Source organism: Amaranthus tricolor, chromosome 3 (genome assembly GCF_026212465.1).
Source record: "Amaranthus tricolor cultivar Red isolate AtriRed21 chromosome 3, ASM2621246v1, whole genome shotgun sequence".
Lineage (NCBI taxonomy): Eukaryota > Viridiplantae > Streptophyta > Magnoliopsida > Caryophyllales > Amaranthaceae > Amaranthus > Amaranthus tricolor.
The window spans coordinates 36,645,005-36,665,979 of NC_080049.1; the positions used below are offsets into that span (position 1 = coordinate 36,645,005).

A 20,975-nucleotide genomic window follows, 5' to 3' on the forward strand; every position below is an offset into this window, starting at 1 on the left:
CACATATTATTGAGAGGGCTATTACATTGTTAGAAACTTAAAAGTGTTTTTGCTTTAGTATTTGTGATATTGAGAGGTTGTTCTCAAGATAAGGGGAGGTTTATTACATTGTAATTGCTGAATTCAATATAATAAACTACATTTGAGGGGGAGGTATCCAAAAATACCTCATATACACTTGTGTTTATCTTTACATTATATTTTTCATTTGTTTTTCATTGTTGAACCTCGTAGAGACTTTCTTTTCAGAAATGAAGGAATTCCATTTCTTGCAGATTATTTTAAATCTTAAAAGGGATTTAATAGGTAATTTGGGTATGATGTGTATATTGATGATTTCTTGTGAGAGATTATTGGAATTAAATTCACGGAGGTAAAAATCGTTTAAATTGCTCATTGTAGAAAAGATAGAATTTTCCCTTATGAAATATAAAAATTTTTTAAAAAAAATTACTCTCTCTTATAGAAGTAGATTTATGAAGATTGGAAGTAGGTTATTTATGGAGATTTGATAGGTAATGGTTAACAATATTATATATATGAATATGTCTACATTAGATTCAACTTGATTGTAAGAGGTTTGTTATACCAACCGTACCATTCTCGCATTTCAAGGATTAAGATTTATATTGTTTGACTCGATATATAATAGTACTAGGAGAAAAATTTAGTTACCAAATTAAATATTGACAATTAGTTTTTTACACACCACCAAATCAAAAAAAAAATAATTGACTAAAAGTATTCATTTAATGAATTTATTTACTTTTTAAAAAAGTAATATCTTTAATTACAGTATTATTATTTAATAGAATAATTTAATAATTTAATAGAATAATAGATGTATTATTTTATCTTGTATGAGAACATCTCACTATGAGACGAGTCAATAGAAAAGCCAAATTATGTATATTTAAAAATTTTTAATTAATTACGTTAAACTTTAACTATAGTTTACGAAACAATATGCTTAATTTTAAAAAGAGAAATTCCACACGGTAGCATTAAATTTTCATGAAACGCCGGTGGTAGCACTTTTGTAAGATTTTTCCACATGGTAGCATCCAATTTATGCCTTATCTAACTGTTGTAGCATTTTCTACAAAATTCTTGTCAATTTCCGTTTAATTCAGCATTTTGACGTTTCTAACCTTATTAAGTGCTGGTTGTTGTTTTCATAAATGGTTTAATTTACCGTTTGATTCATCAAAGCTTTTAAATATTGTACCAATTTTGTTTTCATTCAAGCGCAAACAATTAAACAACTAGTTAATTGTTTGGACTTTTTTATATATGATATATGATAGGCTAGAGAATTGTTATAAGCAAGTGCAGATCGTTAATCAATAAATTTTTGCTGTAAGTTGTAATATAATTAAACACTTATTACAGGGATAAAGGAAAATTTTTCAACCACTAAGATAATTGATGATTCTCAATTAATTGTTCAACTTCATCCTGATTCCTAATAAAAACTCTGGGTAATATAAAACCTAAAACAAAGATTAACCAAGCTACAATCACAACAAAACTACTGATAGTCCATGCATTCTTCAGTTCATGAGCATAACCTAGCTTGCAGACATCACAATTGTAACATAGCTTCTTAGGGTTATTGTCCCACTCATAGCAATCATGGTTTGAGTAGGTACCATTTTCTGGCTTCATCCAAATAGTTGGGCTGGAGTAACTGAAGCTACACTCCAATGGCGGTTTGCAACATCCTGACTGTAACCCATTATTATTTGAACATGTAACAAATTAGAAGCCTAATATGATCAGGCTCAAGTTTTCCCAGATTATAGGCTACTAATAAAGTATATAACATATTTAAAAATTTAACCTATTAGGCATCAATTTTATTAGCCGTTAATTCTTTGACATGATTGAAGCCCTAGAATCATATATATATTCAATCACGTATACCCCTTCTCACAAGAACTATTTGGCTTGAAACATAGATGAAATACATGCTTCTCATATATGGCGCTACATAATCTGCTTTGTCATGAAGGTCGATGGATTTGAACCCGTGACCTCTCATCACATTAACTTTTAACATAATTATGTCAAGAAAACAACTAAATTAAGAAACTTAAGCTGATAGTTATGTATATATAATCATTTTTAAAAACATACTCCCTCCTAATACCCTAAGTGTCCCATTTTCTTATTAGGTCATGTGATCCCAAACGTCTTATTTCTATTTTAGGGTGTTAATTTTGTAAATTTACACTTACAAACTTAACATTTTCACGTTTACACTTACTAACCCACTTTACTCCTATTAAATTTTAAAAAACTAATAAATAAAAACAATATGTTCTTTCTCTTTTCACATGTAATTTCATTTGACCGCTTAAAAAATAATGAAAAGTCAAATGAAATGGCACAGTTTAGGTGAATAGGAGAGTATAAAATTGAAATCAAGAAGGAGCTAGCCTAACCTGAATGGGTGTGAAATCTCTATGAAAAAACTTATCTTGAGTATCATCAGCAAACTTGTTCTGAAAATCAGCACAAACTCTGGTATCCTCATAAAGACAATGCTTAATATTCATCCATCTTTCTGGACGACTAATCCACGTCTTAAGTGTACCAAAACCAACACTACTTTGAGTAAGTGCGTAAAGACTAGCAAACAATATGAGCATAAGAAGCTGCATCCCGCAGCAACTAATAGCAAGAATCATACGCTGATCACCATTATGTCTCCAATTCTGGCGCACAGGAAGTACTGTAAACAGGTACAAAACTGAAAATATTAGGCATAATCCTGCACCGACATAGATAAATGAAGTGAATTCTCCATGGCCTCCGCTTGTGGTTGTGTTGCTTAAACACTTATCGCTGGTTTGATTCAACAACCATAATCCTGTCGATACGATTGTGATCATGGAAATACTTACTGAAAAGATTATCAATCCTTTCACAATCCAATTATTATTCATAATGGTTAATTCTTGATCAATCTGAATATTTTTTGTGATTTATTTGAAGAATAATTATAGGGTGTTTTGTTTTATATATTGTGATTTGAAAATATGATTATTGTGTTTATTTATATGAATTACTTGGGGTTTGTCCGTACTAGTGATTAGTAATACTTTTATGATGTATAATTATATATGATAATAAATATTAGGTCTCATCGTGAGACATATCTTGTATATGGGCTAAATAGTCTAATAATACAAATTTTTAGCATAGGGACTTCTTATTTTTGAGATCGTTTTACCGAAAGACACTTATGGGTGATTTTATGATGCATGATTCATGAGGAAAGGCACTCAATTAGCATTAAAATTTGTTAAGGTTTTTGTCTTTAGAGAATAGATTTAAATTAATAAGAATTAGTCATTCCAAGCATCACCAAGGAAAAGATGACAGAGATTCATTTTATTGAACTTTAATCCATTTGAAAACAATTTTTGAACTTTCATCCTTAAAAAATACATTGTAGATGATCTAATCATGCAAGATTCATGAGGTTAATTAGTTTGATACTTTCTTGATAAGTACTCTATTTGTTCTTATTTGATGTTTTCTTTTTTTTCATAATTTTTAAATTAAGCAGGTATTCAAGAATCAAATCAATCACTGCATTTAAAAAAATTACAAAAATATATATTAAAATTCTATATGTTGAGACCAATTTATCAAGATCATCTCCTATGAATATACTATTTCCATGAAAAATCATTTACTCAATTTTCTCTCCTTAAATTGAATATTTCTTAAAGGAATAACATCAAATGGAAATGAGGAAGTACTTAAGAAAAAGGAGTATGTACATCTATCTATTGCCTATTGGTTGATTCGATCCAATAAGAAAACAAAAAATTTATGAGCATATGTACGTAATACTAATTTTAAAGGAAAATCACAAATGAAAAATCTTTTAAAACTTTGGTATTGTACTTATTTGATTGGCGATGAAAAGTCAACATGAACAACAATAATTTTCAAGAATCTATTTCTACATTAAAAAATATATTTGTCAATCATAAAATTGCTATATTATATATTAATATTGGTAGTACCTGCATAGTTGTTGATATTCCAAACACTATCATTTGACATAAGTAAAAAGATTGCAAATAATTCTATTTACCATAATTAATTTTAGGAAAAATTACAAAAAATTACCTAGTTTATAACACCTTTTGTAAAAAACTATCTAATCTAATTTTTTTATAAAAAACTACCTTACATGATACATTATTGTTTGCAAAAGACTACCACTTGACGTAATCAGTTAGTTGACCGTCAAGTGGGTCTTTGACCTTGCACGTGAAACGCATGTGACTTCATTAAATCTACCTTTTTCTCCATTATTTTTCTTTATTTCCCTCAAATTTCCTAATTTTACCTCTATTACCCGCATACATACATTGTTTTAATTCTTCTTTTCTTTCTTTTATTGTACTTCCATTTATCTCTTTCATTACATCATGCTTTTATCTTCTTCAACAGGAAATCTCAAAGTTGATAAGTGTGTTTGGTATTTCAAAGATTGAGTTCTTGATTTTAGTGGTAAATGTTAGAGTAATTATTTTCATAACTTTGAATTTGAGGAAACTTTTAAGAAATTTGGAGAAAATAGAGCAGAATCTAATACTCCAACATTAATTTTCATTCTTTTTTCTTCTTTTCCACTTTCTAATTTACTTGAATTTAACGAAATTTTTGGAAAATTTGAAAAAATACACCACTTTGATTATTTTTATTTTGGATTTTTGGGTTATTAAAGTTTTCAACTTTAGTTGATGAAATTGGAGGGAGGTTTATGTGTAATTGGATCAGTTTTACTGTCATTAATTTTAAAGCTTTCAACTTGAATTAATGAAAGTTGAGAGATTTATGGGATTTATGAGAATCAATTTGTACACTTAAATCGTGTAGAAGAACATAATTTATTCATTATGGATATATGAGACCCAACTTCGATCGGTGACCCTAACCCATGCCTCCCACAACTGAAGTTTCCCGACTGAAGTGATGCTTGAGTGGGTGAGGGTGGTTGTTGCGGTAATGGTAGGCCGTTGGCACTAGGTGGGTGTGGCTGTGAGAATGGTTGACAGTAGGTGTAAGTGAATATTAAGATTTTTTTTCTTTTTTTATTAAAATATTTGTTTTATTTTAAAAGTATTTTAAAAAATATAAGGATTAAGGTAGTTTTTTGCAGAAAAATATTGGATTATGTAATTTTTTTTGCAAAAGATACTATAAAATAGGTAGTTTTTTGTAATTTTTCCTTAATTTTATTTAACTAAATCAAAGTAAATCATTCAAAGCAAATTTCTGGCTGAATATTAAGACAACCAAAATACTGTGTCCAAAATTACTATTTAAAGAAGATATTATATTTCTTACAAAATATTGCAAATATAGGTAAAAATTTAGGGTTTTCTACGGTTATAAGTGAAGGAATATTTTTCTCAATTGGTAATATTTCTTGACATATTTCTTGTGTGTTATTAGTTTTAAATTTTCTGAAATTCAAATTTGACAAAATCAGCAAGACGGTTACATAAAAGCAAAGACGGTAGTTGCAATCAACATAAGCAAGTTCTGCACGAAAGTTACACCATAATATCAAAAAGAATAAAAGAATCCATTTTGTAAAGTTATTACAATCTATGATAGCAATAAGAAATTGCATAGGAAGGTTGTTGCATTAAAAAGACAATTAATTTTTCAATCAGGAAAGTTTAAAATGAATCATTAGAATCAGAGGCATATCCAATCTGGTTCTTGAGTAAAAAAGGACACTGACAGTTGAATTCAAGCTTCTTTAGGACATTCAAATCTTGCAGTAAACATTCTACAGCTTCGGGGACGAAATTAAAATAAAGCTCTTCAACAATAAAGCCTTTGACGTGAGATACCAAATATTCAGGCATGCGCAAAGACGGGTTCTTTCGCAGTTCCTTCAAGTCCTTGATAATTCCTTGCTGTCGAAAAGAAGTAAAATGATATTAAGTCAAGTTTTTTATGATTTTTTTTTAGAGGAACCTTAGAATCAGATGTTTTGTAAAATCCATGAAGTGAGCGGAACTGACCTTATTATCTAACGTAAGAACGTTTAGATTAGGGGAACATTTAACAAACTTTGTCATAAGTTGTTTCCAGCCGATACCAACACCAATTCCAATTGCTAGCCTTGTCAGATTAGGAAACCTCGGTAGGTTTAGATCGTAGGACGCACATAGCAACTGTCCAAGAGAAGAAACACTGTTTTAGCATCGTATCGATGAGAAATCACAACATTCTGTATATAATGCAATCAATATTATCATATAAGAGATTAATATTAGAATCAGTAACGTACAACGTACCTGTACGATGTCATTAGACAGGGAAATGAATTTGGCATTTGGGATTCCTTTGAAGAGATCCGAAACACGCTCAACGCATAGATTAAAGGAATCAGCACCAACGCCAGTTTGACGAAGATCAAGATGTGCGGTAACTAAAATTGCCAAACTCTTTATCACAAAAGCATCAGATATACGACCTTTGACATGGAAGTATTCAAGATTTGGGGAATCAACGATAAATTTGTAAGGTAAATCCACCGATATATCAATCACAAATCTGTAACTAAATGAAAAGCGTTTTAGTGTATCCATAGATATATCTATCACTCTTGGCTTCTCTCTACTGATTTCTTCTATTACCAACTCTTCAAGAACATGACAACCTGAAAGCAAGTTCTGAATACACTTGTCACTGAGGCCCATCACCCTCCTAATTTTAAGTATCTTAAGCATAGGCAAGCAAACAACAGAAGGGATAGAAAGAGGTATGCAAGACAATTTCAAAATAACAAGTGTATTGGACACGAAAAAACTTTTGGGCAACTTGACATATTCATCTCGAATAGACAAATACAAGTCAAGTTCGAGCTCTATAATATCACGAGAGATGGCCACATGCAACCATGTACAAATAGGAGCAGGATTATAGCGACACTCATAAATAAGGCGGAACTTCTGAAGATGAGTAACGTCATTTAAGAGCATTACTCTGTTAACAAAATTCTGGAAGGTGGACTCTGATCCTGGATTTGCATTCATGTCTAAGGCAGAGCATAACCCTCCATGAACCCTAAAATCTAAATCGAGAACGGAAACAGAAGTCCACAAATATTTCCATCTAGTTGATAAAATACTGGTCCCTACGGCATATTTAGTAGGGAGAAAAGATAGAATATGGCAAAGAATATGATCAGGCAAACAACTGATCCTATCTACACCATCTTCATAGCCGAGATCCGTCATATCTGCTTCTCTCACTTTTACGCCAAAAAGGTGAAAAAGAAAGATATATGAAAAATTCAATTTACTTTCAGTAAGGGAAGAACTCACAATTTTTAATGAGGGTGGAGGCATTTAAAGAGAAAACAGAAATCATTCAGTTTAATCTATCCATAATACAATTCTAGGGATCCATTTGGCAGGAATACTCATACGTTTCAATGCAGAAGACCATAAGGTTTGACCCTTGGCTAGACGACACGAACATTCAACTATAGCAGTTGCTTTTTCTCTACATTACGGATTGGTAGATTTGCAAGTACCACGAGGTTCTTCTCCATATTACAAAACCGTCAAAGCCTTAATCTTATAAGAAGGGGGTCGGCTACATGAAACAAGATTCTATCTAGTCCCGATGATCGTCTACATAAGTTCACTTTTTCTCTAATTAAACATTTTTGATTAAAAAAACAGTCTACACTTAAGCCTTCTAGCATATGAACAAAGTTTGTTTCATTCGCTAAACACCCAACTTTCCCCAATATTGATTAAATACTTTACAGAAAAAGATATAAAAAGAGCACGAGAAACCTACTTCATTGCCTGAAGATCAGTAAAGTAAATGTCATTTGCAATGAAAATCGTAAAAAGAATTAAGAAAAACATTTATAACTAACTGAAACAAGAAATTTAGACCCCTTTGCTTTCCTCCCATTGATGCAAGTCCTAATAAATCCAAAGATAAACACAAAAACATTCCATTACCCAATGTTATTAAGTGGCTTCCACCTAGGTAGGGGTTTGGAGGGTCGGAATGTTGGATGTACGCACCTTACCCTTGTTAGTGATAAGACTAATAAAGAGATTGTTTCCTATTGACCATTGGTAGTAAAAGTCAAGAGCAACTGCACATATATAAGAAATGCGCATGATTTAATGAGTCATTTTACTTTAGTCTATTATAATCCAAAACAAAGAACTAAAAATCTTTGGCCCCATCGAAATAAGCAAATCCAAATACAACCAAAAAAAATTCTTTGTAAATCAGATTGAGAAAATAGAATTACCTACATGTATCTTCAGTGCAACGTAAACTAAAAGCTTTAAGCAACTTCGGTGAACTTGAATCCCATACTAGCTCCTTCCTTAGACTTTGCATTTCTTTAGCAAACTAATTAAAAATTTTCTCTGTTCGCTAGGTCATATTGTAGCTGTATCTTTATAGCAGACTTTTTTGGGGAAAATATAAATTATATCCTAAAGTAGAAGATTTTTTTTTATTTCCTAGCAAAAATGGACAAGATATTTATGATCCATTGTTTCCACTATAACTTAGATTTCGCAATTTCCTGATATAGCTTCAAGAAAATCATATCTCAACTTTTTGACGGCTTATAAGACTCTTCCTTAAGTAGAAGAGAAAAGATAAAACAAAAAATACAATGAAAAGTGCATAACTACTTACCCTCTCACAACACTTACAAGATTTAAAAGAAAATGGATCGTTTATAACCTTGTTAACTGGCGTATCTTATGCTTCTTTTCTTGCCCATTACTTACTAGTAAGAAATAAACCACCAACAAATAGTTGTCATTCCCCTCAACTAAGATGAAACACAATATAGCACAGATAGTAGAATTCAAATGAAAAGCTGCACTGAGCAACTCAACAAGATTCTTCGCATCAAAATTCTACAGTTATTCAATAAATAATGATATGGTATAGACATGAAGTTACATCAAAAACTACACAATGTTAAGTTCCCCGATTATAGTGGCATCCGCGTAGGAGAGATCAAATGCATGCAGCCTTCTATGTGCATCATGTGATATAGAAAAGGATATTTTCAGTTGACCCATCAGTGCAAGGATAAAGTGTAAGTTTAACCGAGTCATTTTACTTCCATTATAAAGTCCAAATCTACATAACTGTGTCTTTGGCTCCGGTGGAGAACTGGACATCTATGGATATGAAAATCAAAGATTGGCATGATTAAAGATTTTTACTTAACTAACTTGAAAAACTATATGAATATAAAATAACATTAAAAATTAGTTTTTTTAAAAGCGACTAGAAACCCAAGTTCACTCTTCTTAAAACTAATCTAGTACACTCAAATACTGAAAAACACTCCTTTGTGCCCGGCATAGAAACCAGATAGTTCATACATAACAAAATCTACACAAGACACAATTTCACAGCACGGATTCACAACCCCAAAGCAAAATATATTGGATGAAAAAAGATTTTGACTTACTGAACCGCCTCTTTAACAATGTTGATCTACAGTAGACGACTGTTACAGGAGTAACATACTAACATAGCCATATTGATAGATTTGGGCAATGTATTGGGATATCTCTAAGAATTAATTATGTTGTCTTATCTATCAACAGTAATGTGTATATCATGAAGAGTGAAGACATAGTAGATCACCTTGACTATTGCATTTCCTCAAGAAACCAGATATATCAATCTCACTATGACCACCACTGTTATGGAATAATACCTGCAGAATGGCAGATAACAGTCAGAACCGGGCTCACTTCACAAGTCCAGGCAACAAAACCCAAAAATAGAGGGTAGATAAAATTAATTCCAATTTTACCTAAAAAAGTTATATGTTACCGCCAATAGTTATCAATATCATGTTTTTTGGTAGAAAAAAAGTTGTGTTGTACATTTTTGGGATGAAGTTACAAACTAAAAAGAAAAATAAAAGAAGACACATATTTATAAGTAGAGGAGTTAAATATTGAGAGGTAAACATAATAACCCTTCTAAAAAATCAAAGTTGTCATGAACTCAAAGTAGTTTCTCAACCATAGGGAGGAGCCAAAAAGTTGAAGATTTGCACAAACAAGATTCAAGAACACCTATAAAGGAAAGTAACATTACAATTCGAAAAAATTATTCCTTTTGAATTTGGAAGTTTCCCAAAATATGAAACAATTACGTTACTCAATCTAAATTAAAATCTTGGAGAACTCATCTCCAACTAGTGTCAACCAATTAATATTTATTACAAGTATATTCTTGTTTTTACCAACCAATGTTGATGGCTACGGTACAGAGGGAGCATGAAATAAAGCATGTAAAAAAATTAAGCGGAGATTGAATATCTACATATAACAATATATACCAAGTTACTTAGTAAAATAAGAATCATAGAATTTCGAATTTCACATAAGTAAACAAGAATTCATATTTCACCATAGGGAGGAGCCAAAAACTCGTATTTGACTGTATGTAAATCATAAGCAAACGAAAACCAAATTCAATGACTATTAAAAAATTTTACATCAATGCAAAGAAAACACTTGCATAAACCACAACCACTAAGGGAAATCTCATAGAATTTCACAAACAAGATTCATCAGCACCCATTAAGTATAGTAAAAGAATTCAGCAAAGACTTTCTAGTTCATTTCTAAACCAAAATGTTCCACAAATGTGATATTTTCATGCAGATGATTCCAAAAATCCTATTATCTACCAGAAAACTCTCGTCTAGTTGACCCCGGCCATACATACCTGTGGTTTAGTTGAGTTATTAGCACTTGCTGATATTTCAAGTTCAAATTACTTTCAATAGTGTTGTATCCAATTTCCAATAGCTACTCTTATTGTAATGCAAAAATCTATAAAATGTCCTAGTTAACAGCTTTATTTTAACATTTTCCAATCAATAAAAGATGTTTTATCATCAAATAATTATCCCAGTTGGAATTATACATTGCTTCATCAAGGACTTCAATCAATGATCAATTTTCTATTGTGAAAAGAGTGAACCTTATCAAATAATCTATAGTTTTGGAAAAAAATTAAACCTCGTCAAGTGTGTGTGCAAGTCCACACTTAATATCCAAGGGTTTGTGGGCTCAAAGCCTACGGGTGCCCGTGGGTTTGTAGGCCTGAGCCTACGGGTGCCCCCTGGGTGTGTCCACACGAGTGAGCCCGCCGCAGGATCCTAACACTACTAACTCCATATAATCACTAAAACTGTAAAGCATAATCAAACTCAACCTAAACTACAAAAGATTCTAAATTAAGCACAAATTATATGCAAATAGTATTTTTATTTAATGATTAATAATCAAAATGCAAAAAGATTAAAATTTTCATGTAAGGGTTTAATCAGAAACTTCCAATTAAAGGAAAAGTGACAATAAACGAAGATCAAAATATTTAGAGCATATTGATTATATATTAGGAACAAACATGTGCAATAATAGCAAGCCAAGTAAGGTTCACATCAAAACTTTCATATTAGGGTTTATTCAGAAGCATTACATTACAGGAAATGTTATAACAAGTTGATAATTGAGAAAAAATATTACCATAAAAGGTTGAAGAAGACGGATGAACTAGAAGATAATCCCATTGATTTAGCCATTGTTTTTGACGTATTTTGATGATCTGATTCTTGCTTTTAATTTTGAAGCATAATGTGGCTTTCATGTTTCATATCCCCACCGGCAACCCGCCACCGGTGTTTCTTTTTCTCATTTTAATTTAATGATAGTCTCTGGTATTCTTGCTACTTGTTTCATTTTGTTTTTTTTTAACTATTCACCAATCACTCTTAATTTAAAATATAATCAAGTAGTATATTATTTTATTTATCTCAATACAACAATTATTAAAATTAATTTTTCATAATTTTTACTTTTCTACAATTAGAGATATTAAAGGTTAAAGTGTTACTCAACAAATGCGAAAAAGATAAATAGAACAAGTAGGTTGAATAGGAGGGAATTAGAGGCAGATTTAAAATGAGATCAATGAGCACAGTTGACATCACTTAAATCAAATATAAAATCAAAAATAAAATCAAATAGTATAGAGAAAAAATATATGCTAAATCAGTGGTTAGTACTCTCATCTCCCACAACATAGATTTAGGTTCAAATTTTTTTAACGGCATTCATGAATATTTTTTTCTGTTTTTATTACCCCTTTTTCAGGCAGCAGTGAGCCGGTGAATGTCGAAGCCTTTCCCAAAGACCCAAATCCTCTGTGATACTATGACCGGCACCATCTGAATAGCAACCGGCGTCCACCACTCTACTTGTCGTCTACCACGCTGCACATCACTGTCTTTTGTTGGACCATTTATGTTTTTTCTTGTTTAAGGTTATTTTTTTTTCTTTTTTCTTTACAATTTTTTGTCATTTAATCTTAATGTGATTTGCAACTTATTTTGAGTGTGATTTGTTTCATAGTTTGTCAAATGATGACATTATGCGTCGCTTCCGAAATATAAAAACACGACATGGGCATTTGCCTTAATTTATTAAATGGTGATTGTAATTTTTTTATTATTGACATCACTTCTTTTTTTTTTTTTCTGGATCCACCACTGGATGGAATACCATATTTTCAACAAACTTTTCCTTATGTATTCCAATCATGCACTATATAAAAATGAGAATGGGTATACTATATATATCTTTTAATTTTTTTTTTAGTTGATATTTATTAATTTATTTATGTCTAAGGTGTTTTCAGTTATGGAAACAAAAAAAAAAAGTGAGAGAAGACTAAGTAAATTTTGGGTGGAACTGGAATTTTGAAAATAAATAAACTTTAACCTTAAATTTTTTTTAGTTATTTTTAGAATTGAAATCAAAACATTTGAATCTATTAAGGGTCCGTTTGGTTCAGTGAGCAGGATTGAAATGGTATGGAACCCCGATGGTATGGATTCAGAACCCCATACCAGACTAAAACTGTTTGGTTCAATCCTGTAATAGATATTCAATCCATTCACACTGTTTGGTTCAATTATGGAATGGATTCTCTGTCCAGTTTATATATATATATAGATACATACATACATTTATTAAACACACAAATACATGCACACAAAGTACTAGTTCAATACATTTTCACTCAAAATGGTGTCAATACATCTCTACACAAAAAGATTCCAATATATGTTTTTGACAACCAAACACAAAGTCTAGATAATTTATAAGTTAAGCATTTTCATTACATCACTTGCCCAAGTTAGGATGAATGAGGTTGATTATAAATTCTTTCTTCCACTCATCATCCGGGCATTGGTAAAAGAATGAGAGTTCACTTGGATTGAAGGCCAACCTCTTGGAAGCTTCCATTACTTCAAATCTTGTCAATCCGTCTATGCGAAGCAATTCACTATCCAATTTTTTTTTTTTTGATTTTCCTCAACTTCTTCACGAGCCATGATAGCTTGCTCATGTAGTTGTGTAGTAGAGAAGGCACTTGCAATGGTAGACATGTGCTTGTTCATCTCATTCATATGATTTGAAAAGTTAGAAGACATATTGTTAAAAGAAGAAGTTAAGTCCACAACCTCCGGCTTCTTCCTTTTCCTTCCTTGTTCATTTGGAGCCTTTTCTTTTTTGGCTTTCTTTGAAGAAGGTTCACTTGGAGTTGATTGTTTTGATTGGTTGACGGACTCATTATCATCAAATTCATCATCTTCATCACTACCACCCTTATCTAGTTCAATGGTCTCTTTCTCTTGATTGTCAATAGCTTCGACAAAAGTCTCAGATTGCACTCCAGTAGCTCGATTGGCACCAAAGATAACTGACAGTTGATCATAAAATGGAAAAAGAACATTCCATAATCCTTGAGCATTTCTGTGTTGCTGAAATTAAACAAGAATGGAATAAAAAAAAGATGTGCCATTTAAACCACCGACATCTCTGACCATCTCACAAAGGACATAAAAGGTTTTTCTATTCACACGAAGTTCACTTTTGCAGACTATATCACTATCCTTGATTAGTGCATCCAAGTGCTTTTGTCTAAGGTGTTTCTTCTCACTTTTGCTATAACGTGGTCGTTCAATTTCATAAACAATTACACCCATCATACACATCACCAAGTACATGATTGTAAAGACATTGTTAACAACCATGAAAAGTAGTAGTAATTCAATTTGTCTCTTCTTCCTTCTTCTTACTATGGCTAATTGAGATGGAATCATTTCTGTGAATGTATACATGCATCATCATATTAATTGGAGGCAGCCTAGATTAGTATGCAAGCACATTTTTTAAAAGTAGAGAAGACATGATAATAATACAATTATTTATAACTTTATTCTTCTAAATCTGTCAGTTATTACCAAATCTAAACAAATAATAATACACACAAATAAAACTTAATCCTCAAAAAATTCAATTGTTTATGGAAAAAAACCCCAACAATAACATAATTGTATGTGTCATAATATCAGATTATTGATGTTGAGTGTTTAGCAGCAATGCATCAAATTCATAACTCTTTCTATTTTCAGCTCAACAAACACTAAAGACCCAAACAATAACGTTTTAACCACCACAAAGAAAATCATGAGAGCAACAGAAAAACAACAGAAACAAAGCAATCTCCAGTACAGAAACAAACCAAAACTATGACATCCAGTACAAAAAATAGGTTTCCATTCAAAATCAACAGAAACAACAATCAAAGTATCATGTTCATTTAAAAATCAACAGAAACATCAACCAACACTCCATTTTTCCATTTTTCAACCTTGGAAACATCAACAAACATCAACCAACAACTTGTCAGCCTTGCAATCAGAAATTTCATAATAGCTGCAACATTTCATTTTTCCAATTCAATAATATTAATACCACCAGCACATTTTGGAAACAAAGCAATCAGAAATTTCTAGGGATTGAGTTTGGCAAACAAAGAAATTTCCAAAACAAAGCAATCTCCAGTACAATGCAGTTTCATCGAATTGATTAACAAACATTGTTTAACGATTAACAAAGCAATCTATAGCAAATTAACAATTGAAATTAAAATTTCTAGGGAAAGAAATAAAAAAAAAAGGTATATACTTTGGTGGTTATGGGCGGTGCGTTTGCCGGTCTGGGGGAGTCTTGGTTGCTACCGTCTTGACGCTGGAGGAGAGGATGGAATGGAGGAGACTGGGCTGCTGGCGGAGAGGCTGAAATGGAGGTTAAACAGAGGAGCAGGAGGTCACCGGTGAGGGAAGGTTGAAGAAGATTGAACGGAGGTGGAAGAAGATTGAAGAAAGAACAAGAAATTTCAGATTGAAGGAAGAGAAGGAATTTTAAGAAGAAAAGTGAATTTTAGGGTTTGAATATGGCTGGAATGGATTTTGAATCTTGGGGGGTATGAGGGTATGGGATTTTAGGGAATGGAATGGGATGAGAATCCAAAGGGTATGACATCCCAATGTAAAAATGTCTAACCAAACATTGGAATGGTTGTGATACCATTCCATACCATTAAAAATGAACCAACCAAACACACCCTAAGTAAATTTTTTTTATTCAAACTTAGTATTTTTGACTTGTGATGCGTAAGGTATGAAAAATAGTTTCAAAATATTTTTCTCTTTTATAAACATTGATTTTGTGTGATGTTTAACCCTTTCAAAAAAAAACAAAGCTTCTTCAAAAAATGAATAAACATGGATAAAATAAATTAATAATCACACAATACATTTAAGGAAGATTTATCAACAATAATCCATTATTTTTCTCGTTTTCCACAATGATATGACGTATTGAATAACCATTGATAATCCTACACAAATTCTTACTTGAGACCATCTTTGTAAAAGACGCGTCTCAAATGGGCCAACCCATTATTAATAAAAAAAAAACCCAAAAAAACGCACGCTGTATAATCCTATTTAAAGTTGGTGTTATAACCTCTTAAAGTTGGTATTATAATCTATTAGAGTTGGTATTATAACCTACTAAAGTTGGTATCTCCAAATAGGTCATTATACCAACTTTAACAGGTTATAACACCAACTCCAAATATCAATTTTAATAGGTTGTAATACCAACTTCAATAGGTTATAATATCAACTTCAATAGTTTATAACACCAACTTCAGTAGGTTATAACACCAACTCCAAATAAGGTCAAACGTGCGCGTCAGTTATTAGCTTTTTCTCTTTTTTTCTAATTGTTGGGTTTGGGCCTAGAGAGTCGTCTATTATAAAGACGCTCTCTCAGGAGTGGCGCAGATAATCCTAAGGGAGACTTTGCTTAGAGTGAATTCGAGTTACCAATAACCAGTCAATTTGCCCCCCAAAAAAATTAAATACTCCCTCCTATTCAGCTTATATGTCTCATTTCCATTTAGGGTCAAGTCACCCTAAATGTCCTATTTTTATTTTTGGTATGTAATTTTTACTCTTATGCCCTTACTTGAGTTAATATATTTACATTTATGCCCTCATTAAACTTAACTAATTTACTCTTTTTTATCCTAAATAATCAATTAAACCAACCTAATCTAAACACTACTTAATCCTTCCCTCTAATTTAAACCCTAATCCTACCCACCCTAGGCCATCCCCTTCCATTATCTTCTTCGTGTTCTTCACTCTCCATTGTTTCCTCCATTGTTAACTCCTCCTTAGAACCCTAGATCTGGGTCTCTGATTTCCTTCTTTGCGTTTTTCTGGTTTCTGTTTCTTCTCCTTCTTCTCTTTGTTGCATTTTTTTTTTGCTTTACCTTGCTCTATCTTCATGGAAAACCCTAAATCCCCTAGTACCTCCTCGTTCAAGAACCCTAACTCGCCTAATATTTTCCCTCTCAAAATCCCCAAATCTCCTCTAGCAAACCCTAAGTTTAATGACGATGAATTTTTTAACTCCTATGATGATGAATGCTCTTCAGTTGAAACAGATCCAAATTGGGGTAGAGAACTAGACTTTGAGAGTGAACCCAATTACACTCCTAAGGTTGATCTGTGGCTTGATCGTGAATATTCTTCTATTGATGCTTTATTTTTCTAACACTGATTGTGAGGATGAAGATTGGCTTGAAAAACTTGACCCATTTTCAAGTATGTTTTTGTTTTTGTGGTTGCATTTTGACTGGTGATGATTTTTCGTTTTAATTTCTAAGAAACAACCACTTTTTTTTCATTCTTGTAAGCATGAGTACAAATGTTTCATTTTTAAACAACATCAATATTTTTATACTTGTTATTTAGATCTGAAACATTCCATTTTTAAGATTTTAAAAATTGTCCAAAAAAGGCATGAATTGTTGTGTTCACATGGTAAGTGGTTTCCTTCTCTGTGTTGCTGTTTTGCTATGTTGCTTGTTGTTCATGTTGAAAGTTGTTGTATTGGTGTTCGTTGTTGCTGTTATGCTAGATCAGCTCCTGTTCTTCCCAAAATGATGTTCATTGTGGTTGTTTGTGGTTGTTTTGTTCATCGTTGTTGCTCCCAAAAAACTTCTTATCCACTGTTGTACTTGCTGTTGTGGCTCATTCTTATTGTTGGATATGTTATTCATTCATTTGGCTTGCTGTGGTGGTTATGTTGTTAGTGACATTAACTTGACCTTCTTCAATACCCCCTTGATACCCTACCATTTCCACCAATTGATTCATTGTCTCTAAACTATTTTTTGTGAATAAATGTTGAAGAGATTTAACAACTAACTGTTTGTCCACACTTAGATAGTCAGGCAAAGTCCCTTCCCTAGTTGCTTTGGTTTTGTTCATATGTGGGATATGATAGTCAATACCCCCTAGCCTTTTCATGACCTCCATCATGCATGCTTGTAATGTTACGAACACAAATCTTAAACATTAACTTAAATTGTCAAATGCATTACTCACAGCCCTTAGTAATTGTGGTACATTGAAGGCTACTTTTTGATATTGCAAAGCTTAAATTGATCTAAAAAACCTAGGTCTAGTACTAGCTCAAACTTGGTTTGTTTTGCACGAAACGTGGCACACAACACTATTTGGTATATATTATTGTGTTGAAGTGGTTAGAATTGAAAATCATAGTCATATGCTAGAAATTACGTGCTAAGTTGCGATTTTAAGGGTTTTTAAGCTTCTTTGACACTTTCGCGCATAAAGTAGCTAAAACTTGGTTTGTTTTGCACGAAACTTGGCACACAACAGTATTTAGTATATATTATTGTGTTGAAGTGGTTAGAATTGAAAATCATAGTCATATGCTTGAAATTACGTGCTAAGTTGTGATTTTAAGGGTTTTTTTAAGCTTTTTTGGCACTAACATCTATTTTCTCTTAGTACTTACGACAATATTATAATACCGTTGATTGCAGCTACTACACTCTCAAGTACATGGACGATATCTTACAATCCATAAAGGAGGTTGGAGTCGAAAACATTGATGTCGTAAGTATTTGTTACGTTCTTAAATTATAATATTATATATTTACTATTGGTAAAATCTAATGTTTATGTATCATTTAATTTTATATTATATTATAGGTTTTATGCGACAGTCTAAAGGAAACATGCCCTTTAAGAGATGGGGAAATGCGCAAATTGAAAGATAAGATTGTCGCGTATCTTGTTAATTTTTGTTCTTGGTAAATAATGTAATTAGTTTAGATTTAGGACTTTAATTTGTATATGTGCATATTATTATATATACGATCGAGAGTTTACAAAGAGATTATCGGTGATAATTGGAGATTATCATTGGATTATTACATTGTACATTAATCATTGTTTATTACATTGTACATTAATCATTGAATTATTTATTAATATTAAACGAAAAGGCAAAAAAAAATAAAATAATATGCTATATGCTGCGGGCCTCCTAAAACCGCAGTCCGCAGCATATAGTTAGACTATCCCGCAGCATATAGTCTTACACCATTCAAGAGTATTTTCAAATTTGGAGGGAATCATTAATCCCTTAATCAATTCATTAAAAATCCATAACATCGCTCTCTCCTACCCTTAGGGTTCAATTTTGACCCACTTTAAAATCCTTGAAAAGTCAAATGAGACTCTTTAGCTGAATAGAAGGGAGTATATTTTTAATAAGTAAAATAAAATTAAACCCTTTCCTCCGCCAGTGCCACCACTTCACCTCCCCTACCCTATCACCCTTATCCCACCGGCAAAAATGCTCTTTCACCACTGTCATTCTTATCCCACCGGCGAAATTGCTCTTCCACCACTGTCACCCTTCAACTCTCCCAAACCCCATCGTTGCCCACCCCTCACTTGCTAATGCCCAGTTGTCCACCACCCTCACTTGCTAATCTCCCTCTCCCACTAGTCTCTAACCCTTAGATTTGGGCGGATTTGGGTTGGTGTTAGGAGTTTTATTTAATACTAAAAGCGTACTGGTTATATAACATAATTACAGGTCGAATCACGAGGAGACTTTGTTTCTTGAGTTATTTAGTTAATCAATCGCTATCAAACAACCAATAATCAAGAGTTTAAATTGAACTACGTTCGCAATATACGGAAATGATTAAAATTCAATATAATAAAAGACCAAGGCTTCAGGAATTCCCACTACTACACATAATTCATTATGGACGTTCAATTAAAAGATAATTTAGATTGATTAATTATTAATGCCAGATCAATTACAACCGCAACTTCCGAGATTAACAAGGTTTTAACTTAATTCATTAAGACAAAGTTGAATTTCAATCGCAGCTTTTGCATCTTGATAAAAGATCAACAAAGAATTTAACTTAATGGGTGAAACAACCAATTAATCTAATCAATATAAACAAAAACAATACTTTTATCTATCAATCTGATCATATTTTATAGGGTTCATCCCTCTACTTTAGTAGGAAGACTACTCACTAATTCAATACTTAGAGACAAGTAAATTAAACAAATAAACAATACTAACAACAATAAGCATATTATCTCAAAAAGAAAAAAAAACAATAAACATAATTAAAGAGATTTAAAAGCAATAATACCTTAAAAACGAAAGATGATAAAGAATAAAACCATAAACTTGATGACGAACAAAACCGTGAACTTTAAATTACATAAAGATGCTAATTAAAATTAAAAGAAGATTAAAGCTTAATTAAGAAAATCTTTAAAAAGCATAAAATTATGAAAAAATGGAAAAAAGTTCTAAAACTAAAAAGAAAGAAAAATGTTCACCTCCTAACTTTTACTACTAAAACTAATCTAAACATAAAAATAAAATTCACCTCCTTAACTTAACTATACTAATAATGCCTACAGGTGTTCTAAACACATCCAATGATTTGATATTCACCTGATCCTGTAATCAAACCCGATTTGGCCCGACTTAAAAATAATTTACAATTATGTAAAAACCAATATGGACAGAAAACCCGATTTTGAACTAATCAAAAACATCTGACCCAAAATCTACCTGATGACTTGAATGAACTACCTTTAAATTTTGCCCAACTTCCCCCACTAAATGATAATGCCTCATGAGTTATTTGTTCACATCCGGATTCGAAGGAAGAAATAAAATCAAGCGGTTAGCAGCAGGCTGGACGCAGTTTCGGTCGAAGCTTCATCCAACAAAGAACAGAACATGTGTTCAATTGCAATCTCGCTCAAGTCTCCCCAATCTCGCTCGAAGTTTCATTAACTTCGCTCAAGTCTAAGTCTATTAATGCCCAACAGCTTTGTTTTCAATCGAACTTCGACCAAAGCTTAAGACTTTCGCTCGAGACTCCACTAAGTACCTTTATATGACTTAAAACTCATTGAATGACCTTCGAACCTTCCTCTTCATCGATCAAAGCCTTCATGGGCTAGAAAATGGTGCTTAAATATGCGACGATGCACTGAAATTTGGTAGATATGACAGAGGACCGAGATGGCTAGAATTGAATTTTAGAGTTAATGTAAAATAATTTAAATGAAAAGAAAATTTTATGGCGAAACCAACTTAAAAACTCGT

At 32.0% G+C, this 20,975-nt stretch overlaps 2 protein-coding genes across 4 annotated transcripts; both read right to left on the reverse strand.

Moving 5' to 3' along the window:
• Positions 1-1,416: 1,416 nt before the first annotated feature.
• Positions 1,417-2,951, reverse strand: LOC130808603 (tetraspanin-9-like). The gene is made up of 2 exons (XM_057674055.1): positions 2,448-2,951; positions 1,417-1,728 (listed from the first exon to the last, which is right to left on the reverse strand). Exons 1-2 carry the CDS (start codon positions 2,949-2,951, stop codon positions 1,417-1,419), a joined length of 816 nt encoding a protein of 271 aa, XP_057530038.1.
• Positions 2,952-5,337: 2,386 nt separating this feature from the next.
• LOC130807576 (F-box/LRR-repeat protein At4g14103-like) lies at positions 5,338-11,782 on the reverse strand. Of its 3 annotated transcripts, XM_057672842.1 has the most exons (5): positions 11,604-11,782; positions 9,700-9,772; positions 6,342-6,706; positions 6,066-6,218; positions 5,350-5,957 (listed from the first exon to the last, which is right to left on the reverse strand). In XM_057672842.1, exons 1-5 carry the CDS (start codon positions 11,604-11,606, stop codon positions 5,715-5,717), a joined length of 837 nt encoding a protein of 278 aa, XP_057528825.1. In that variant the 5' UTR covers positions 11,607-11,782; the 3' UTR covers positions 5,350-5,714. The 3 variants fall into 3 exon arrangements, with proteins under 3 accessions (XP_057528823.1, XP_057528824.1, XP_057528825.1); XM_057672840.1 differs by having other exon boundaries at positions 5,338-5,957; positions 6,342-9,772; XM_057672841.1 differs by lacking the exon at positions 11,604-11,782 and having other exon boundaries at positions 5,338-5,957; positions 6,342-9,224; positions 9,700-9,768.
• Positions 11,783-20,975: the final 9,193 nt, after the last annotated feature.